Source organism: Aphelocoma coerulescens, chromosome 17 (assembly GCF_041296385.1).
Source record: "Aphelocoma coerulescens isolate FSJ_1873_10779 chromosome 17, UR_Acoe_1.0, whole genome shotgun sequence".
In the NCBI taxonomy this organism is placed as follows: domain Eukaryota; kingdom Metazoa; phylum Chordata; class Aves; order Passeriformes; family Corvidae; genus Aphelocoma; species Aphelocoma coerulescens.
The window spans coordinates 8,763,817-8,784,737 of record NC_091030.1 but is presented as its reverse complement, the minus strand read 5'-3'; the positions used below and the strand labels follow the sequence as shown (position 1 = coordinate 8,784,737).

The following is a 20,921-nucleotide window of genomic DNA, read 5'->3' as shown; positions in this document are numbered from 1 at the left end:
TCCAACCTGGCCTTGAACACTTCCAGGGATGGGGCAGCCACAGCTTCTCTGGGCAGTCGCTGGAAGCCTCTCCAGGAGGAGATTCAGAGGAGCTGATGGGTAATTGTACAATATTCTGCTCCTCTTTAAGGGGCAGTGTGACCATGACCACCAATCCATGGGAGAAGAGCGAGCACAGGGAAGGAGAAAACCCAACCCAACTGCTGGCATGGCACCGGCAAACCCATGGAGGGGCTGGGAATGACTCCTGCCACACCACTGTGCTGTCAGCAGTCTCACCCTGCCAACACCAAGCTGCTCTTCCACAGCCAAGTGCAATCTGTGCTTCCCTTCCCTGCCCTTCCTGACAGATTTGGGCCTTGCTGGAGGTGGCTCCTGGGCTGGAGCTGCTCCTCATCCCTGCTGGAGCACCCCTGGACACATCCCTGTGCCGAGAGCGCGCCGGGAGCTGCCAAACACACGCCAATTGCAGCCCATCCTGTCACTCACACAGCAGCACTTCTGCATTTTCAAGGTGTGGATTTCTGCCCAGACCTGCTGTACCAGTTCAGGTTCAGAAGTGTCATTATCTAATGATACATCCCAAGCTGCTTTAAGGTAATTTTTTTTGTTTTAATTTTAAATTAGTGGAGAGCCGGACCTTTGAATTGTCCTGCTGCTGAGCTGTGCATTACAGCAAATCTGAGTTAGGGCCTGCATTTAACACCACCACATTTACCAGCGTGATCTGAGCAAGCAGCATTTTGATGTCTCATACTCTAATCCTCCATCTCTCATGGGACGCAAGGAAAATGCCTCTCAACTCTTCAGCAGTTGCTGTAACTGCTAAATAAACAGGCTGCTGGCAGGTTCCTTGCCCTGAACACGAAAGAAAATGCTAATGAATTAAAAAACCCAACCCCAAAAACCCCCAACTGAACTCTACAGATTCTCTCTCCTTCAGAGAAACAACCTCACACATTTACACCATCATCAGTTGCCTCCAAGGCACCCACAGAGGGGGCCAAGGCTGGGAAGTGCTTCCCAGATCCCCAGCAGCAGTGCTGGCACCACGACAGCCAGATGGGAATTTTGGTTACATCACGTGCAAGTTACTGCATCCCACCAGCTGCTGCTTGCTGGGGCTGTTTTCCTTAATGAGGGTTCCCTTGTTGGGAAAGAAAAGACTTCAATTTGTCAGTCAACAACTGTCAAGATAAATCCCTCTTCAATGGCATGGGAACATCCCAGGGGATCACCAGATTGTGTTTCACAAAGCCCTTGCAATGAATCTCCCCAAGTGCAAAATAGAGAAATAACTTCCAGGTGCAAAACCAGCTGCTGAACCAGGATTTCCTGCACAAACTCTGTGTGACCAGCTCTCAAAACACCCCACTTTCTGAGAAACAATTCCAGCAACCTGCAGGTACAAGGAACACTGAAAAACAGGGATCCGTAAACCTTTGCTGCTCCTGCAAATGATGGTTCCAAACACCTTGTAATAAATCAAAAAACTTTATTTTGAAGATATATTATAAATGTACAGCACACACAACATCAGTGTCTGGGGTGATGTGTGAGCAGGTTTAAAGCCTCAGCATTCATTCCAGCCCCGGCCATGGGCTCCACGTCTCCACACACAAGGCTCCAGCCTGAACAGGTCTGGCTTTGCCAACACCTCCCTAACTTCCAGGAATATATTTCAGAACACAACAGCAACTGCTTAAAATGATCACAAATTAGCAGCATTCCTTGCTCTTGGCCTGGAGGCCTTCTGCAGGGAGCAAATCCTGCTGGTTTTCCTGCTCAGGGAGAGGTCAGCGACCCACGCGAGCGTGGCCAGAATGAATCCCGAATTCCACAGGCTCAGGGACGTCTGCCCTAGTTTAAGCTTCAGAAAAGTAATGCTACACCTTAGGAAGAGCTGTGCATGCCACACACCGGCGTCAGAGCCAGATCAAAGTTATCCTATGCGGTACCTAATTGTTGTATACACAGGTGAAATGAAAAAATGTGAAGTCAGTACCTTGCAATGTAATTTTACTGGTGCTGCCTCGTGGGAAGTGCTGGGTAGCAAATCACATTCGTGTACAGTTCATTAAGCCATGATAAAAATATGCAAATTAAAAATCTCTACAGGCCTCTGTTACCTGCTGCAACAGAGACACTTGGGTTTGTGGGGCTTCGTTTAAAACGTGATCCAATTTCCTCCCTCTCCCCAGAGCACGATATAAAACTATACCCAAATTCAGTAAGAATTTAATGCATTTACATTTACTGAAGTTCACATGCTGCAAACAGGATCTGCATTGAAGATCTTCAAATCTAGGGCAAGAGGTCCTTAAAAAACCCCTTTTGCTACACCTGGATGCGGGGATGGAGGTGAGAACATTCATGTGGACGTAACATCCCATGCAGGGAGGTGGGGATTGCCCCCCACTGCCCTGCCACAGCCAGCACAAATCCTTCTGAGGAGGAACTGTCCCAGAGAGGGGGATACAGGCAGGACCTCCAGCCCCAAAGCTCCAGGACTCTCAGTCGGATGGACATACCAGCTGGAAGTGCCGCTGTTCTGTTTGTTAATAAAAATGGTATTTATTATTAAAAGTAGAAAACCAGGGTGGTTACTTTGGATGAAACACTGGCTATCCTGTGCACAAGACTTTGGGAAAATTGCCACTGGAGCAGAGATCACAGCAACCTGTGCCTCTCCCACAGGCAATGTTTGCTGACAGTGTCGCTATACATTCGTTTGGTGCGATGCTTATTTCAACACCTTCCAAAATACATTAAAAGATCCTCAGCCCACGGATCACAATGCCTAAAAAAAGTAATTGTAACAGTCCTAACTAAAAAGGATTTCAATAACCACTGAAGAGTTGCTTGGATATGAAAATCAATCTCTGAAATGCAAGTTTGGTTCCAGGAGAGGAGGAAAGAAAGGACGGTCAAGGTTTTTGGGACAGGTCTGTAACAGGGGCTGCCAAGAAGAAGCCACGAGCTGGAGGTCTTGGAACTCGTGCAGGAGAGAACCTCACACCTTCCCAGAGGAGGAATGCCCTGATGGCTGCTTTGGGAACCATGCAAGTCAATTTTCCAGCTGCATGGAGAGCACAAAACGTCCTGGAAATGGTGCAAAGCCCGGCGAGCCCTGACGCAGCCAGGTGATCCCATGTGACCCTTTCCAAGGAGGGATGCAGCAATCCTAAAGGAAGACTCAATGTCACTGCTCACCAGCAGAGGAGGAATGGCAGATTCTTTGGGCTGGACCAGGGAGAGAGGTTCAGCAGAAGAGTTACACTAGCTCAGGCTCACAGGTCAAGACAATCAAGGTCCAAGCTGTAAAGTAGCCACTGGCCTTTTTCCCAAACACATCCCTTTAAATGCATCCCCCTAAAAAGAGAGTATAAATACGAAGCCCTGAGAACAAACTTCCATATAGTACATTTCCATTAAAAATATCAGTGTTTTGATGACACAGTTTTAAGTTAGATACATTTAAATAAATAGCTGGCTACTTGCAAGAGGCCTGCAACATCAAAAGGTACGAGATTGTCTGGCTACCAATGGGGCAAAGAGCAGGAACTGTAAGAATCACACTATTAGTCACCTACCACCCCATCCCTTTCCTGCTCCATCTCACAGGCTTCCAAATATTCCCTTGACCATGGTAAGAGAAAATTAACTCTGACATGTCTCTGCTAGTTTGAACTTGAGCACCCGAGGTGCAAGCACAAGTAAATCCTCACTGCTGTGAGCAGTTCTTCCTCACAAAACCTGCTGGTTTTACTGAACAAAAATCTGTCCCATGTGTCCAAGGATCCCTCACTGGCCCTCAGAGCAGATCCCCCAGGAACAGGACAGTTCCTCACCAGGCAAACACATTCCTTGTGCCTGGTGGCTGCACATTCCAACTCCTGAGTGGGGACATTTCAGTTTTTGTAGGTTGTCTAAAAACTGGGCCAATCTGTGCCTTTTCCAGCACATTGGACTCAACTCCCCTCTGCATTTTCAGGGATGAAGCAGCAATCCCACCCCTGGGGTGATGTGACACAGCCCCTGGTGTAATTCACATCCCAGCACCACAGATGTCTTGATCAATCCCTTCAACCTCAGGGTAGTTTTTGGTGGGTTTAAATCAACTCCTGGGCCTTGCTGCAGACACTACACTTCCTAAATTCTGGTCTCCTGCAGCTTTTTGCAACTGCAAGCTTCAGTTCTCACAAGCCAAGCAGGGCTCTGCTCAAGCCAACCCAAACAACACCTCAGCTCTGGAAGTGTTGAGCTCTGGAACAACAAAATCCAGAAATAACCACATCTCCTCAAGCCTCCCAGCATCCTAAAGATGCAGAATTCCTTTATCCCTACGGTCTCCTTACTGCTGCTGCTGAACCTGGGCATTCTCACCTTCTATTACATAGGAATAATTTGTTTTACTGCTGCTTCCCCCTGTACTTTATAACCAGTTCAGTGGCACTGAGGGGTCCTGGCATTCCAAGGCAGGCAGCTCTGGGCACTTTTATCCCTCTGAGCTCCACAGCCACTCCACCATCCACTCATGGACTCCTGAAATCAAACCCAGCATTTCCCAAGCCCTTCTTTAAAGGGCCACAACTGCACCAAAGGATCTGTTTGCTAAGTCTGAACCTCTCCTTATCCATTCAGAAGCCAAAAAAACTCCCACCAAACTACAGGGTAGTTTTTTCCAACTTTGCCTTCTAAAAACACTCATTAAAAGGAACATTAACCAGAATCCTGACTGTAGAGAAGGACATTTATCTCTGACATTAAGAACTTCAAGTAAAAGAGTCTTCTGGTATTATTATAAGCAAAAAGCTTCAGAAGTAAGCAAGAAAAATGGGTAAAATAATCAAAACCTTTCATAAGACCACAACATTCAGTCACAGCTACTCATGAGGAGCTGTGCTGAGCTCACTGGAGTGCAGGATCAGGCTCCTGGCTTTAGTTACAGGACAAGGTTATAATTTCATGTCATATTGTCAGTCTATTCTTAGCAAGAGCCCACAAAAATGGTTTTATTGTCCAATTTGAACAGAAGAAGCATCTCTATAAAGCTTGGAATTTCTAAATGTAGAAGTAAATATTTCAGCAGTCATCAACTGTAAAGCTTAATATGAAATTACAAAATAAAATTTTAAAAAAGAATCCTGGGATAGTAAGACAAGATAAAATCTCAGGCTGCTTTGATTTCCCCACCCTTCATATTAATTATGAGAAATTGGCAACTTCAGTGCCTCAGCTGCAGAACAGCACAGAGCAGATGCCAAGTTCAGGCCAAAACTTGTTGTAGGGTTTCGGGTTGCATCTTGCTGCATTTTTGTTTAAAAAAACTCCAACTGCACATAAATCCCTCCCACACCTAAAGAGGTGACTTGCAGAGCTGCTCAGGATCTCCCTGTTTGACAGGACACCTTTGTGCTGGTTAAGGACAGGGTCTCCACCTGGTTTCTCTGCAAGATTTGCCTCTTCTGCCTTTCCTGCAGGGCTGTGAAGCACAGGGCATGGCAGGGATGATGACAGATGTCAATCACATCACATTATTTTCACTGAGTTGAAAATAACCCCCTTTTTTTAGCAGACTGCTAAAAAAGTAACACCTGCAGAGCCCAGTCATAAACACCAGCTGGATATTCACAGTGAGTTCTGTTCTTAATAGCTCAGAATTCCTCTCTGAAATCTCAAGCCAGTCTTCTGGCAAAATAGGAAAGACCCAACCTGACAGTCTTGGTATGACCATGATAAAAATAAGGATGAAGAAAACCCACTTCTAACTCAAAGATAGCAATTTCAAGCGTGCTTTAAATACCTTAAACAAGATAAAAACCTGTGTGGTTCTGCTGCTTTACAGATCACCAGCAACCCCCTCCCCATGCAATTCAGCTGCTTTTTTTTGTAAACAGAATAAAACCCCCACAAGCCCCTTTCCAAAACCGTGCACATAAAAATGGGAAAAAAACCACTGTGTGAACATATCCCTCCTTGCAATGGGATATGGCAGAGTTATGAGCTTAGGAATTGCAGCCACTCAGGAATTCAAGTTTTGATGTGGTGAATTCTGTGGTGAAAGAGATCCTGCACCTGTATGGTACCTGACAGAGAACCTCCTGCAAGTACAACCCCTGTGGGACTGCAACAACACTAACGCAGCAAATAAATAGGAAAAAGTAATGTTATTTATTAGAATTCCGTCTCTGAATGATTCTGCTTAAATTAGAAAGCCAGATAAACAAGCTTGGATAGAAATGTGCTTGCTCTCCCAAGATTGGGGCTTTTAAAAAACATTTCCTAAGAATCAATTTTTTTTTTTTAAAAAAAAGCAGTTTTGCAATTTGATAAGAGCCATAAATTAATACTGTATGGAGATGATTTACATCCTATGCTAGTGGTCAGTGACCTTTTGTAAACACCAGCCAGATCCTAGCAAAACTGGCCAGAAAACTGTCACAGGCCTTTTGAACGAGCAATAGCTCTTTCCAACAATCAGATTCTTAAGCGTTTTCACAAAACCTTTTTCCTATTTTTTTTATATATATATACTTTATTTTAAACCTAATACCTGAAAACATAAACAAGTCCTCAAACCTCTTCCACTAACACTAAATCCACAAGGCAACTCACTCCTGTTGGCCGTAACTACGAAAGCTCTCGTGAGAGAGACCCCTCCAGCCAGGATCTCCCCCCATCCCTCCCTTCCATCCACCCCCTCCCAACCATCCAGGCACCCTCCCGTGGAGGTGGAGGGGGAGTGAGGGGCAGGGGGAAGTGGCACAGTGCACTGGCAGCTCCCTCTACGTGCGATTCAGCGTCTGGAAGATTCGGGAGATCTGTAACATCACCGGCCCCGTTTCGGGATCGTTCATCCACTGAGTGCTGTTCAAGGGGTTTTCAAGCATATCCTCGAAGGCTGCCAAGAAACAGGGATTGCAACAATTAGTCCTTCAGTGTTTGGGAGGTTTCAGCAGCAGGACAGTGAGAAATAGCTACAACTCAAAGGCAGTGCCCAGAAATGTGGGAATCCACGTGTATTCAAGGGTTGCCAGCCTCGGATGATGCCACAGGCTTTGTGCTTTCCTCAGCATTAAATTCACTGCAGACAGTGATTAAATACTCAGCCTGGATTATGGGCCAGCCCACAAAACCTCAAGGACATGGGGTTGAAAGGTAAAGCCTTAACAAATGTGTCCTGGCCTCAGTCTCCAGGATCATGAAATCATCCATCCATTCCTGAATGCTCTCCTGCAGCTCCACTCCTCTGATCAAAGCTTTTTCCACATCCCAGCCTGGATTTCTTGCACCAGTATCCTTTTCTTTCTTCATACTTAACCAAGACAGTTCATGGAAAGCACAGTCACCCCTTGCCTGTTCCCTGTGCTGCCCTTTGCCTGCCCCAGGGCTCCTCTGGAGAGGAAATCAAGCCAGCAGAAGCAGCAGCAGATGTGCCAAAGGCTGCACAGAGCCAGCACAAGTGTAGCCCCTTAAGCCTCCAAATCTCAGCACTTTTATCTTTTCATAGAGGCCCCTGGAGCCACCAGGGAAGCAGCACCTTGTTCCTCCTTCCAGGTGTCTGGAGAGTAGGGGATGTCAGAGAGGCAGAAGGGGAAAGGTTGGGTGTGCTGAAAAACTACCCCAATTTCTGAACAGGGAAAGTGGTCCAAATATTTAATTAATATTCTTTCTGTCTTTACAAGAAGCTTTGCTGTTTGTTTGCTTTTTTTGTTGTTGTTTTATTTCATCTAGTTTTGACTCTTCTACTCATGCTGAAGGAACCAGACAGGGACTGCGAGAGCCAAACTGCAAATCTGGCAGAGGAATGGGCCAGGCACTGATTTAAGCCCTTTGAGCTGGGCTCCTGGACATTTGAAGCCAGTCATCACAGAATGGGACAAAAAAAGCAGCTGCACAGTCACCAAAATGTCAGTGTTGTAAGAGCCTGGTCCAAGGTCAGCACTAATTTTCCCAGGAGTGTCAGTGCACAAAGCTCAAGTGCCATTAGTGGGAGCTGGAAGTGCCCAGCACCTCTGAAAGGCTCCTCATTAATACCTCGCTCAAGGTCATGCAACTTGCCTCCAGGAAAGCCCAAAATAAAATCCAGATCTCCCCTTTCAGCACTTGATCTATTTTCTTTTATGCAGACTCACAAGCTTAAAACTAAAGATTTATAGATATTCTGTAAGGAACTCATCAAATGCAAAACCTCATTATTAAAACCTGTGACATAAGCAATTTGCAGATGTATCATTAGGAATATATTCTCTGATGTTCATCCGAGCTCCACAAGCTCCTATAATGGCATTTCATTTTCTATTTATATTCTGAGCTGCAGTGTGGAACCCCTGTTGGAAAGGAAGAGACCATTTGTTCAGAAATCAAGAGTGGGAAGGTTCTGCTCTTGAATTATTTAAAGGCTTGCAAACTCTCCTAATTACATTTAAAGTGGTATTTTTAAAGGTCCTCTTGAATGAGCTGTGCACACAGCCTTTATTTAAAAGCATTGCTTCAAATAAGTTTTGAAGCCAAAGATTAAATGCAAAACGTTTTATCTACATGACAGAGCCAGTCATTGTTCTGTGTTGTCAAAAAGAGCAGTTCCTCAGGGATATGAGGCTCTGTGAGGCTCCTCAGCTGGGTACACACTGTGCCCACAGCCTTTCTGACCATGAGCACACAGACTTTACCACAGAGCTGAAACCCAAGCAAGGGGAAGGGTGTTTTCCCATTTTATCTCCATTTTGATAGGCAAAGCCTGAGCTCAGCCTTCTTGTTTGGACACTTTTCCACAAGTTCCCTTCTGTCTCAGTGATCAGGCCTCACGCCCAGGGAGCTGCACAGCAGGAGACAGCCTTGTTTTTTCTGTGAAATAATCAGAGTTCTAGACAGACATTCCTGATTTTTCCCCTCGTGGCCAAAGGGAGCACACAAAAGGTCTCCTAAATCCACAACAGCATTGCAGCCAGCAGCTATTAAAGTTCTGCAAGTGTAATCCTGGGGAATTAGAATCATTTCTGGGACAGCCCCAAGGCCTGCTCTGGGTTCAGCTGAGCTGCAGGATGAAGCAAACAAACAGCAGAGCTGCTGCAAGTGAGGAAAAGGCTCCAGAGCTGCCCCTATCCTCCAAAGGGGGCTATCACCACCCAGCTTCTCCTTTGACTTCCTGGCAAATCCACATCTGTGCAGCAGGAACCCACACAGGACTTACCTAGTAGAGTTTTAGGGTTGGTGAGCCCTAATTGTACCACTGGGTTTTCTAAGATGGCTTGGAAGAGAGGGCTGTTGGTGTCAATGCCCTTATCTAAGTCCTCTGGAGAAGGTTTTCTGTCTCCCAGCAGCCACTCACACTGAAAGAAATCATCAGGCACATCAGATGTCATTAGAACCAAAGTGTCTCTACTCAAAAGTTTTGCTAATGTGGCATTTTAAAAATACTTCTCCCTCTCCCAGTTAAAGCCTGAGCTGTACATTTCCTTTCACACATTCATTTGTACCATCCAGCCCAATATCCTCTCTCCAACAGCAGCCAGCACTGGATACTGAAGAGAGGATTCCCTGGCTGTCAGCTGCGTCCACAAAATTTTCCTTAACATACAGCAGGGGACTAATCAATCTTGGAAAAACTTCCTGTTTTCTGATTCCAGAAACGGTGGAAGCATTGCTGCCAAATGCTAATTTACACACTGCATGGCTTGACTGTATCCTGGATCATTTATTCCTGTCCTAAACCAGGTATTCTTGGGAATACCTTTTCCTTTCTCATGATAGCACAATCTCTTTTGCAGACTGTGGAGAGGGAGTTTCTCAACAGCTTTTTGAAAACTCAGCCTCAACCTCACGGACCCTGAGCTCCTCTGAGGAGCCCAAACCCTTTCTATTCCAGCTGTGTATCCAATCTGAAAGAATTTGTGCTCCTGAATCTCCAGTAAGGGCTGACTTCGTGGCAGATCAAAACATGATCCAGTTCAAGGATGAAAGCATCAGTGGGACAGACCCTTGGAGCAGCAAGGAGCGGGAAGGACGCTGTACTCACGGCTGCGTTTTGCTGGTTGTTGTTCACTCTGAGTGCATCCACCACTTCCTTCTCATCAAATCCCATCTCCATCAGGGCAATGACAGCCTAGAGCAGAATCCCACAGCTAAATGTTACACTTAGAACAGAAATGAGAGCAATCATATCCCAGAGCAATACGTGGGGTAAAACCCCTCATAGTTTCCATTTGCAGAGCACTCAGCAATTTTATTGACAAAGTTTTCAAATATTCTATATCAAAAGTGTCTTTATCATGGAAGAAGAATAAATCTTGGGAGTGAAGGTGGTTCCTATCCTCACCACTGGAAGATGAATGCAAGGCAAAGAGCAAGTATAGTTGGGGTAGAAAAGAGAAGGAAAATGAGGAAAAACACCTCATTTGGGAACTCCTCTCCTGTCACAAAGCTCTTGTTCACATCTCACTGGCAGATCAACCCTGATGTGCATTTGTGGTTCTACTCACCCCATCTAATTTCACTTCCCAAGCTTATTACACTGCTGGTGAGTGTGATGTACTCAGACAAACACACCCAGATATTATTATGAGAATGTTTCATTGTTTAGAAATTGCACCCAGGCCATCAAATGCATTTGCAGCTCTTAACCCAAATCTCAGAACAGCCAGCTGTAAACCCAAGGTGCCAGATGTCACAGAGCCCCTCCTGGTGTGTTCCCATTGGGAGAACAACACATTCCCACTGCAGATCCAAAAAAAAGGCAACTTCTGTGTTCACTGCAAGACTTCAATCTGCTGGTGGTACTTGTCCTTGTTCCCTAAAACAATAATGTTCTTCTGTCATTTCCACAGAATCATGGAATGGTTTGGCTTGGAAGGGACCTTAGAGATTGTCCAGTTCCAACTCCCTGCTAGGAGTAGGGACACTTTCCACTAGTCCATGTTTTTCTGAGCCCCATCCAGCCTTTTCTAGAGCTAGAGGATCTACTCCTGTCCTGCCACCCTTCCCTCCCAGGCTGCAGTGAAAACAGCAATGCCAGGGCTCTGGAGCTCACTTCAGTCCTCTCAGAGTTTCCAGGTGCAGAAGTAACAGTGCCAGTCATGGAGATCCTGCTATCCCAGACAGCAATGCATTCCTGAGGCAATATCCCTGAATTTAAACACTCCCTAAACACCTCCACTGAAATACTGCCAAGCCAGCCCAATATCCATCTACCCACAGGTCCCATTTCATTTATTAACTAAACCTTTATTTGGATTTCATGGTGCCCACGAAGTCCCTCCCAATCCCACCAGTTCCACAGGGAATAAGCAGCACCTACCCGTGGGTCTGGACGAAACTCTCTTTTCCTCCGGATCTTCTTGAATATTTCCGTCAGCTCATCCTTGGCCTCTTCCCCGCCCTCCTCCGAGCTGGGGCCCGCAGCTGCCTCAGCAGAGGAGGCAGCACCTTCAGCTGGGGCTTCTGCAGGAGTCTGACCTGGCAGAGGAGCATCCACAGAAGGGTCATCGGCGTGTTCTATCAACCACTCCATGGCCTGGGTCACCGACATGCTGCAAAATGCAGGAACACCGGGATGAGACACTCAGATGTGACAGCTCCACATACATTCATTCATTCCCATGGTGGATGCACCTGCAGGTTAATTAGTACCTGAAAACTCATAAATGAAGTTTTGGAGCTAATGTCAGAGCACCTCGATTCTCTGGGCATCCACAGTCTTCTTTGAAGCTGCGAAAAGAGAGGATCCAAGTCCAACTTGGACCTGCAACCCAGATTTTAGAAGGCATTTCTGAGGCAGTCACCTCACTCTCTGCAGCATCTGCTTTGTTTCCCAAAGAAGCACTGGCTGTTTGAAATTGTGGACAGAACTGCCAACATAGCACGTTCCTAATTTACACTGGAACCACATCTCAGGTGTCAACAGCTCTGTTCCTGAGGGAGAGGCAGTAGAACACCATGGTGTGCCAGCATCACTTGCTGTGCAGTGTAACTGCTCCAGCAAAAGGATCCTCAGAGCTCCCAACACCTCTTCCCAACAGGTAGAAAGGGAAAAGCACAGATAACAATAGTGCAATGAATGTGTAATTCCATGTGACACACAGGAATTGTTACATGTTCATGGAAGGGAAAGCCTTTGCCTATTTGGCTGTTCTGTTTCCACATGAAAGCTGCAGGACAGAGGGGAGAAAGTCTTCCTGCAATACTGGAAAAGTGTCACTGGAATATGTTGTGGACTCAATCACCAAAATTTTTCCAGAATGGCCTAACAAACCCCCCTGAGGAGGGAGGCAGTACAGCTGGCTGTTCTTGGGACATGAGAAGAATGATGTAACCTCCTATTTTACTGCACTTGCTCTCTGGACTTCACAGTATTCTTGGAATTTTTAAAGATCAGCACAAAGTATATTTCTACAGCTGCAAGGCCAGGGTGGATGGGCTAAGTTTGCCTTTTCCTCTGTAAAATCTGACTTTAAAAGCTGAAGACCCACAGACCTTGCAGAGCACATCCAGCACCGATCCCCCTTCCCTGTGCCACCTGCACTGTGCCTGAGGCAGCACTTCTTGGAGTTAATACTTTCTCCAACCTCCATTTAGGTGACCCATATAAGGAGACAAAAAAGATGCAAAACTGTGTTAAAGCACAAGCAGTAGGGACCAGGCAGGTGCTGGAACACTCACTGGTTCAGCCGGAGGGCTTTGACAGCTCTGCTCTCTGGGAAGCCCATCTCGGTGAGCTGGCGCAGAGCGATCTCGTCCACCCTGTCCTCCTCATCCTCATCCAGCATGGCTGCACACACACAAACAAAACAGTGCTCAGATTCACTCCAGGCTCACACAAACCCCTGTGTCAATGGAATGGCATGTGTTAACTTCATCCCCCATTCTCTCTCCCATCCCTCCTTTTGTTTCTGCCCCCAGTTTGCCACCTCATCATGTAATTTGCTGCACTCAGCTCGCTTCGGCTCAGATTGATTCTTCCAGGACAAAGACTTTGCCCAGATGTGTTCAAGATCTCAAACAAAAGGCCACGAACTCTCACATGACCATGAGATTTCCACACAATTAAATATATGAGATTCACTGAAGATCTATTAATCATTTCTCTAGAAATTAAGTTGGATCTGGCTGTAGCAGATCTCAAGGATGAGCATTTCCCACCAACCCAATCGAGAGCCAGAGTTTCTCCTCATTTTACTACCTCCTTCTGCATTTTCAACTATTCTTTACCAGCCCCACTAATAATTTTTAAATGGAACTTCTCACCCATCCCAAAGGGACCTTTTATATCCATGACTTTCCTCCACAAGGTGAAACTTTTGCCACAAAGTTTTCAGCAGCTTTGCTGCCACATCAGTGTCTGAACTTCACTCTGAGCCCACTCCTATGCTCCAGAAACAAATTCCTAGGATTGAATTAGCAACTCTAAAGATATATTCATACCATTTGCCTTCTTAAATAGTTCAACTGCATCTGGGTTCAGTGCTAGCAATTTCTGTGCAACTTCTATGAGAGACACTAAAATCTTCCGGAGCTCTGTCTGGAACTGCAAGAAAGGAAACTGTCAAAACATTTAGACAGGAAGTTACCAGCCATCAGTGAATCTTAATGTATCTATTGTTAGTAACACAGCAGCAGCCTGGCCCTCTGTACACAGAGTTGCTTTATTAGGGCTTTATTTTCATTGTTTAGTCTCTCAGGAGGTCTGGGACCTTCCTGTGAAGTGTTACACAGAAGCAAAAGCTCCTGGGCAGAAAGGTCCTTTTATTTCTACCACACCCCATGGGCAGCAGTCAAGGAAGGGAAAAAACCCTCTGCAACCCCCTGAACTATTTAAGACTGAAGAAATAAACCCCCCCAACTTCACATCTGCCACAGATCCTGAATGTGCTCTGAGCCTTTTCCAAGCACAAACAAAACATCTAAAATCATAGTTTAGGACAGTATTTTATTATCACTAAACAGCATAAGCTGTGTCTAAACCTTAAGCTATTTAATGTACATTACAGACATCTGAATTTCTCTTATAACGAAAACAGAACTGCATTCACAGGTAAGAGAAAAGCTTCTATAAATATATATATATACAAAAGTCTGTTTGGGTACTGGTGTGTGGGTTCAAATAGATGCAGTACTTACATCCCTCATGTTGTGGTGGGTCACGGTGCGGTCCACGCTGCGGGCGGGCAGGTTGGCAGTGGCTTTGAGGATGGCATCCTTGTCAGGAGCCTTCTGCTCCTGCTTCCTCTGCAGGGAAGGGAACAGGAGCAGGTTCCATAACCCATTAGCCACAGGACAAAGAACACAGCAGAGAGTTTCATGCTCCTCCCCAAGACACCAAGCAGTGCTCTGTCACTTGTAATGCCATGGATTAACAGCTCCAGGAGCATCCTGCAATTACAGGACTGAACTGGGCCTGTTGGGCTGCCCCACTCTCAGTCCTTACACCCAAACATGCAGGGGAATTCCAGCATAAAGAGGGACAGTGATGTATCCCAGAGAACTTGGAGGCCTCCGAGTTTATGTGATACATCAACTGCAATACCACTGGTGCATAAACACCATCCTGACCTCTGGAACAATTCCAATAAAACAAAGTAAAACAGTAAGGGGCAACATTTCAGGGTTAGAGGGTGACAAGTCACACAGAACTAAAGGCAGAAGACAACCTGGCAGCAAGCCAACATATTTCTTTGGGTTTTCAAACAAACCAAGGCACTTGCTGAACTGTATTTTAGTTATTAGACATTTGTTCAAAGATGAAATCTGTAACATTTCCACAGAGTGTATCTGTGTGTCTTATTTTAAGGCACATGTCCTCAGAACAACAGTTAAAAACGTAAAATCAGCTTCCTCTACGTTGGGAAAAAAATAGGAAGTAATTCCTCCGGAATTTAACTGGCAGCATCTGCCTCTCCAAGGAGAGTACATCACAGTAACCCTTCCACATAACCACGATAAAGCAGAAGTCAATCAGAAGTGTCTCGGACTCACCTTCTCCTCTGCCACCACATCTGCCATCTTGGGGAGCAGCGCCGGCGCGCGCTTCTTGATCAGCAGCAACACATCTGCGAGAGAAGGACACTGCCACGGGTTAGAGAGCCTGGCAGAGCAGCTGCTCGGAGATACCCCACAAACTCAGTTGTTCCTGCAGGTGAATTCTGTGTTAGCTCCACTGGGGCATTTATTTAGCTTCCTATGTCAAAGCAGAGAGTAAATCTTAAAAATGTTACTGTTTGGAATTTGCCAAATGAAACCCAACCTCCTGCTTCTAGGCTGACAGAATTCAAACCCAGACAATCTCACCTCTGTCCTGGATGTTTTCCTCCAACACTGTTTTTGTGTCTGTCAGCACCTTCTCAGAAGTAGCATGGATCAGCTTATGATGTGTCACAGTTTTGGGATCCTCCAAGCTCCCAGGAACACACTGCAGGAGACAATAAATACTGCAGATCACAAAACAGAAACGAGGCTCCTCATGAATCACTTGGCACTCAGGATTCTCCACATACAAACTGTGCATCATTTCCTGGCTTCTCAATAGCTTAAGCCAGAGGTCAGTGCACATAAAGCATTTTATTCAAGAAAATTATGTTTGATTTGTGCCTGTGTGAGTGGATTTGTGCTTTCTCAGGACACCTCTCTCACACTAAATGCTGGGAGCCTTGGAGATTTGGAGCAAAGCAAGGATGCTCCAGGACCCACTGCTACATTAATTCTGCAGCAAATCACTCAGGTCCCTCACCCTTGGTGAGCAGCAATTGGTATCACAAAGTAAAAATGCAAATCTGCCAAGAGCAGCAGGGTTTTGCAGGAGGGGAGGCTGTAATGTTGCCGTATGTTCTCATTTGGAGAGTCCAAACAGGACTCCCTGCTTCACCTAGCAATTATTATTTACTCTCAGAGTAAACAAGCCACTGCCAGCAGTGATTTTGGTTTATCTGACCTTAAACGGGGCAGTTTCTGCACATTGTTTCAAGCTGAAATCAAGAGATTTGGCTGCTGGAGCCCTAACCTGGGTTCCTGCTGAAAAGGCTGAACAAAGGTTCTGCTCACAGCTCTTCTTCCCAACCATAAATAATCAGAATACAATGGAATTTTTTTTTGGTGTTCATTCCTTTATTGCAACTCTAAATTGCATGTCAATTAATTCACTAGGAAATCAGTTCAAATCCTAAAAAAAGAGTGCTCACACAGGCCTTGAGCTGCCTCCTCCTCACACCAGAGTGGCTCCAGATGCACAGTGAGAGATTTCAGGAACATTATTACATCAGTGCATCTAGAGGCTTCCAATTTGAGTGCAAGAAGAAATCAAAGTGCTTGCAATTCCAGAAAGGCAAAATTAGAAATAACAACCTACCAAACCCCAGAAATTGCTGCTGCTGTTCCCACCACAAAACAGGACACTTAATACTGACCTCCCCTGCTCTGCTCACAGCAAACAGCTTTTAACAACACTTCTAAATGTTTCTACCAAGCCACTTCCACTTGTCCATGTCTGCACAACAGTGTTCCTCCTTCATGCAACAGAGCCATTTTCAGAAATCCCACTGAAATCCCTAATTTTGATGGAGCATTTAGTGCTGTTCATCACCACCTTTCCTGCTGACTGCAACTGATGGAAAGCTCAGCTCCCTGCTGTTTTTCCAAACAAAACACACTTGTTTCCAACACGGATGCCAGTCCCTCACCTGAACCTGTGCTCGGTTCTGACGCCTCACTGAGATTGAGGTGAGAATGTCTGAGTCCTGCTTTGTCTAACAGGAGCCTCTCAGGAATCCTCCAGCTCATGAAGTGCTGAACCAGGGCCAAAGACCCCATTAACAGCTGGGAGAACCTCCTGTAATGGATCTGATCAGGTGCCCGAAATGCCTGGGTACGTCAGTGGAACATCTCTGCAAACAAGCTCAGAATATTCCTGTTACAGACCCTGAGAGTAAGAGAAGCTGAAAAGGGCAGCTGGGAGGTGTGTTTGGGGTGGGACACACAGACCCATTACCCTGTTTTCCCCCAGCACATATGAAGGAGTGTGTGAGGACAATCACGTAATAAATGTGGGCAGTAATTAATCATAAAACCAATAAAGTAAAAGTTTAAGCAAAAAAACTAAAGTTCTGAGGACACCAATTCTTATTTCCTGTTCTTCCAACCACTTCATTAACAACTGCAGAGAATATAGGGCAGATAGGAGCACTACATACACCAAAGAGGCTACTGAGAGAAACACCTGGCTTATCTTTACATTTTAACATGCCCTGGAAATAGAAAAAACACTGGACCAGCAGTGCCTTTACTCACTCTCACCTTTTCTTTTTAATTCTGGAGTTCCCAGCAGGCTACTCTGCCTGGCAGGTGACAAACACTTACCACTGGTGATGCCAAGCACCTCTTGCAAAGCTTGGAATCCTGGTAAACCAAAAGGCTTTGTTTCTTTTTAACTATGACATTTTTGGTTTGGTTTGGTTTTTTTTTGCTTTTAATAACAGAAACATTTGAAAATAGCCCTGACACTCCCTCCTATTAAACTTGGGTGGCTTAAACCATCTGTTTAAACAAATGATGGTACAGGTAAAGAGGAAAACCAGTGGGAAGGGTTTATTTCTTTAACAAAAGACCCCAAAATATCAAATTTAGGGGAAATAAAGACATCAAGAGTGGCACTTCAGAGATCAGCCAGCATTTGAATATTATGGAGGGAAAAGTGGCCACTTTTTCAGTTCCAACCTGTTACAAACATCTCCCTTTGCTTCCTGAGAGAGTGATTTCAAAGCCGTTCAGGAACACAATCATCAGTCCCTTGGAAGAGGTGGCTGCATCAATTATCTCAAGGGGTTATCATGATTCAGGCCATCATCAGGAGCCATGATTTTTCCAGGTCTATTTTTCCCCTCCACATAACTGTTATCCATTATGGTTATGGAAATCCACCCCAGGAGCACAAAGCAGCAGAGAACGAAATCAAATGTCACTCTGAGTTATCAATTGTCTCTAAACCTGCTCTCTGTCCGTGCAAAGCCATCCCCTCTTGTCCTGGCACTCCATCCCTTGTAAATAATCTCTCTCCCTGTTTCCTGTCAGCTCCCTTCAGGTACTGGAAGGCCACCTGGGCACCTTTATTTCACCCAGGAAATAAAACCTTTAACCCCTCAAACGCGAGTTAGGTGGTTACAAACTACAGGCATCTTCTCCTATTGCACCCGTTTTATGGGGAAAAAAGTCTTTGCAAGACTATAAAGACAAACCCTCCTCACCATTAAATGTGATTTAGTGATCTGTGCTCCCACAGGGAGGAGTTGAGGCTCCAGCTTTTGCCAGCTCCACAGTTCCACGTCCCTCAGGAAGAAATGCAGCAGGTCAGGAGTGCAGCTGCCAGGCCAGGCTGTGCTGGCCCCAGACTCCTGGCCACGGGTCACCACGCTGCTGTTGTCAATCAGGACAGCAAAACCCAGCTGTGGCAGAGCTTCCAAACTCAGCCCAGTGGCTCTGAAACCACTGGGTCTGACACTGACACACCAGAGAGCCTGTGCTCCCCTGCTCTGCTTCCACAGCCCGTGCCTCTGCTTTGGACACGTTTTCCCCTGCACACAGTGAGAAGTGATTGACCCTTTGGCCCATCAAGACCTTACTGTTTTAAGCACGAGGAGAGCATTAGAAGAGCCTTTATCTCCCCCAGAAAACACCTCCGTTGTTCCCGTGCCAGCACAGGGTGAGGCTGCACTAAGATTTTTAACAAAACAGGTCATTTCTCCTCCACGGTTCCTACCTTCCCTCTTTGTTCGGGCACAGAAACAAACCAGGCTGTGATCCAACTCACACCCACCAGCTCCCACAGCACGGGCAGGAGCTGGTGATCTCTGACACCGCTGCAGAACACACGCCAAACTCCGTCACCAAACGTTACAAAGCCATTTCCGCCCAAATCCTCCTTTTCCAACACACTAAACTCGCCGTTTTCTCCCCGTAGGGAAACTCTCACGGCGTTTTCTTTCCGTATGGAACAGTTTCACGTAATTCGGGGGGGAAAGCAGACACAGCAAACCAGGACACAAAGCCACCTGTTTACCTGAGCTAATGTTATTTTTTTCTCTTTTAAAAGACATTTACAGGGCGTTGGAAAAAAATCAGTTTTCCTCACGGGACAGTTTTCCTTTCCCCTGGACTGTTAATTCCAGTCGTTCTCCCGGTCCCCGATTTCCAGCCCCAGCCCCGCAGATCTCCGGGCGCTCTCGGTGGCCCAGCCCGGCCCCGGTGCCCGCTCCTTACGTGCTTCAGGCACCGCTCCTTGAGCTTCTCCACCGTCGTGTCCTCGGGCACCTCCTCCAGCCACTCGGCGCCCTCCATGGTGCACACATGGAGCCTCAGCACCTTCCCCGCAAAGATCTTCTCCTCCTGCACGAACATCGCCCCCGGTCCCGGTCCCGCCGCTCCGCCCCCGCCGCCGCCTCACCAGGCCCCGGGCAGCGCCGCGCGCTCCCGCCCGCCCATGAAGGTGACCCCGCCCGGCCCGGGAGAGCGACGGCCCGGCCCGGGCGGCGCGGGGAGCGCGGCGGTGGCTGTGCCCGGCCCGGCCCTGCCCGGTGTCACCGCCGGTGTCACCGCCCGGGCCCCGCCGTCCCTCCGGGGACACGGCGGCGCTCCCGCCGCGACCGGAAACGGAAATGCTGAACACCGCGGCGCATGCAGGGAGATGTAGTTCTACCGCGGCGCGCTCCTCCGGAAGTGAAGGCGAAGAAACACCCCTTCACGCCCGCCCCTGGGAGGGCCGTTAGGGTTTTCAATCTTTAATAAACCTTTAATAAACCTTACATAAACGATTCATGACACTTAATGACGTTTAATGACGTTTAAGACCGTTTATCAACGGCTCCTCTGCGCCGCAGTTAATACGGAGCTGCCCCGCTCCATTGTGGGATCGCGGTCTCTCTCCCCGCCCCGGTGCGCGCTGGGACTGCGGCGCTGCCCGGTGCATGCCGGGAGTTGTAGTTCCGTCCCTCGGGGCTCGGGCAGTCCTTGAGGCGGCCCGGGCACGGCTGGGGGGCCGCGGACACTCCGGGAACACCGGGAGGCACCGGGAGGCACCGGGGCGATGCCGCTGTCCCGAGCGGAGCGGGATGGAGCGGCCGGGGGCAGCGGGCATTCCTCCTCCGGCCGTTGGAGGGGGCCCGCGGGCTGCCGGTTCCCGGCCCGCTGCCGTCCTTCACCGTGGGACTCAATTCCCAGCGCACAGCAGTTATTTGTTTTTATCTTAAATTATTAAAATTTTAACGTGTTGTTCAAACCGTGTTGTTTCCAACGGCTCGGGCCCGAGCTGCGCCAATCACTTGGGCTCGGGTTTAGTAAGCGTTGCAAAGTTTTTGCGAGTTTAAAGTACGTATTTATTTAAATTAAAGCAATAGATTCGCTCAAGAAGGGGCTCTCCTGTTCTGCAGCTGCAGAGGTTGAAAGTGTGGGTTTCTTGCGGAGGCATTTTGGGGCTCTGACAGCCCCAAAACACATCTGTCCCAATTGTGTCGGACAGGAATTCTGCGGGATTGGGGCCACGGGAAACACCAGGATCTGTCTGTGCCCATCAACAACAACAAAACCCCCTCCGTAATGCACTGCAAAGCGCTGGCCACGCTCGCTCTGCACACCCCGTACGCTCTGAATTGCTTTCCTGCTCCTTCCCGCAGCCTGACACGCTGCAGGGTTTTTTTAGTGTTAAATACGCCATTAAAAGGGGCTTGAAATGAGAAAAGGGCGCTGCAGCTGCTGGGTTTTATGGATTTATTAAATGTTTAAATTAAACTGTTCTTGTTCAGAAAAGAAGGGGAATCTGTGGGATGTCCACCCCTGAGAGCGAGCCCCGCAATGCCCGCGTTGCACACGGAGTGCGGAGTTGGTTGAACGGCAGCTGAAGCTCTGTGGAAGAAATAAATCCTGGTGGAATCAGGCCCAGAGGC

At 47.2% G+C, this 20,921-nt stretch overlaps 1 protein-coding gene across 2 annotated transcripts; it reads right to left on the bottom strand.

The window, feature by feature from the left end:
* Window positions 1-1,475: 1,475 nt before the first annotated feature.
* On the bottom strand, window positions 1,476-19,620 carry UBAC1 (UBA domain containing 1). Of its 2 annotated transcripts, none has more exons than XM_069031646.1 (10): window positions 19,243-19,620; window positions 15,286-15,406; window positions 14,974-15,047; window positions 14,119-14,226; window positions 13,423-13,540; window positions 12,661-12,769; window positions 11,300-11,531; window positions 10,022-10,108; window positions 9,197-9,335; window positions 1,476-6,904 (listed from the first exon to the last, which is right to left on the bottom strand). In XM_069031646.1, the coding sequence occupies exons 1-10, from the start codon at window positions 19,378-19,380 to the stop codon at window positions 6,789-6,791; spliced, it is 1,242 nt and encodes a 413-aa protein (XP_068887747.1). In that variant the 5' UTR covers window positions 19,381-19,620; the 3' UTR covers window positions 1,476-6,788. The 2 variants fall into 2 exon arrangements, with proteins under 2 accessions (XP_068887747.1, XP_068887748.1); XM_069031647.1 differs by having other exon boundaries at window positions 13,423-13,525.
* Window positions 19,621-20,921: the final 1,301 nt, after the last annotated feature.

Bases quoted from the DNA above. Each gene is read 5' to 3' on its own strand.
- UBAC1 (XM_069031646.1), bottom strand. From the start codon at position 19,380: ATGTTCGTGCAGGAGGAGAAGATCTTTGCGGGGAAGGTGCTGAGGCTC. The intron at 13,541-14,118 runs GTAAGTACTGCA...ATGTTTTGACAG, and splicing joins CCCACCACAACATGAGGGAT to TTTCCTTTCTTGCAGTTCCA. The intron at 10,109-11,299 runs GTAGGTGCTGCT...ATTCTGCTCTAG, and splicing joins AGTTTCGTCCAGACCCACGG to GCTGTCATTGCCCTGATGGA.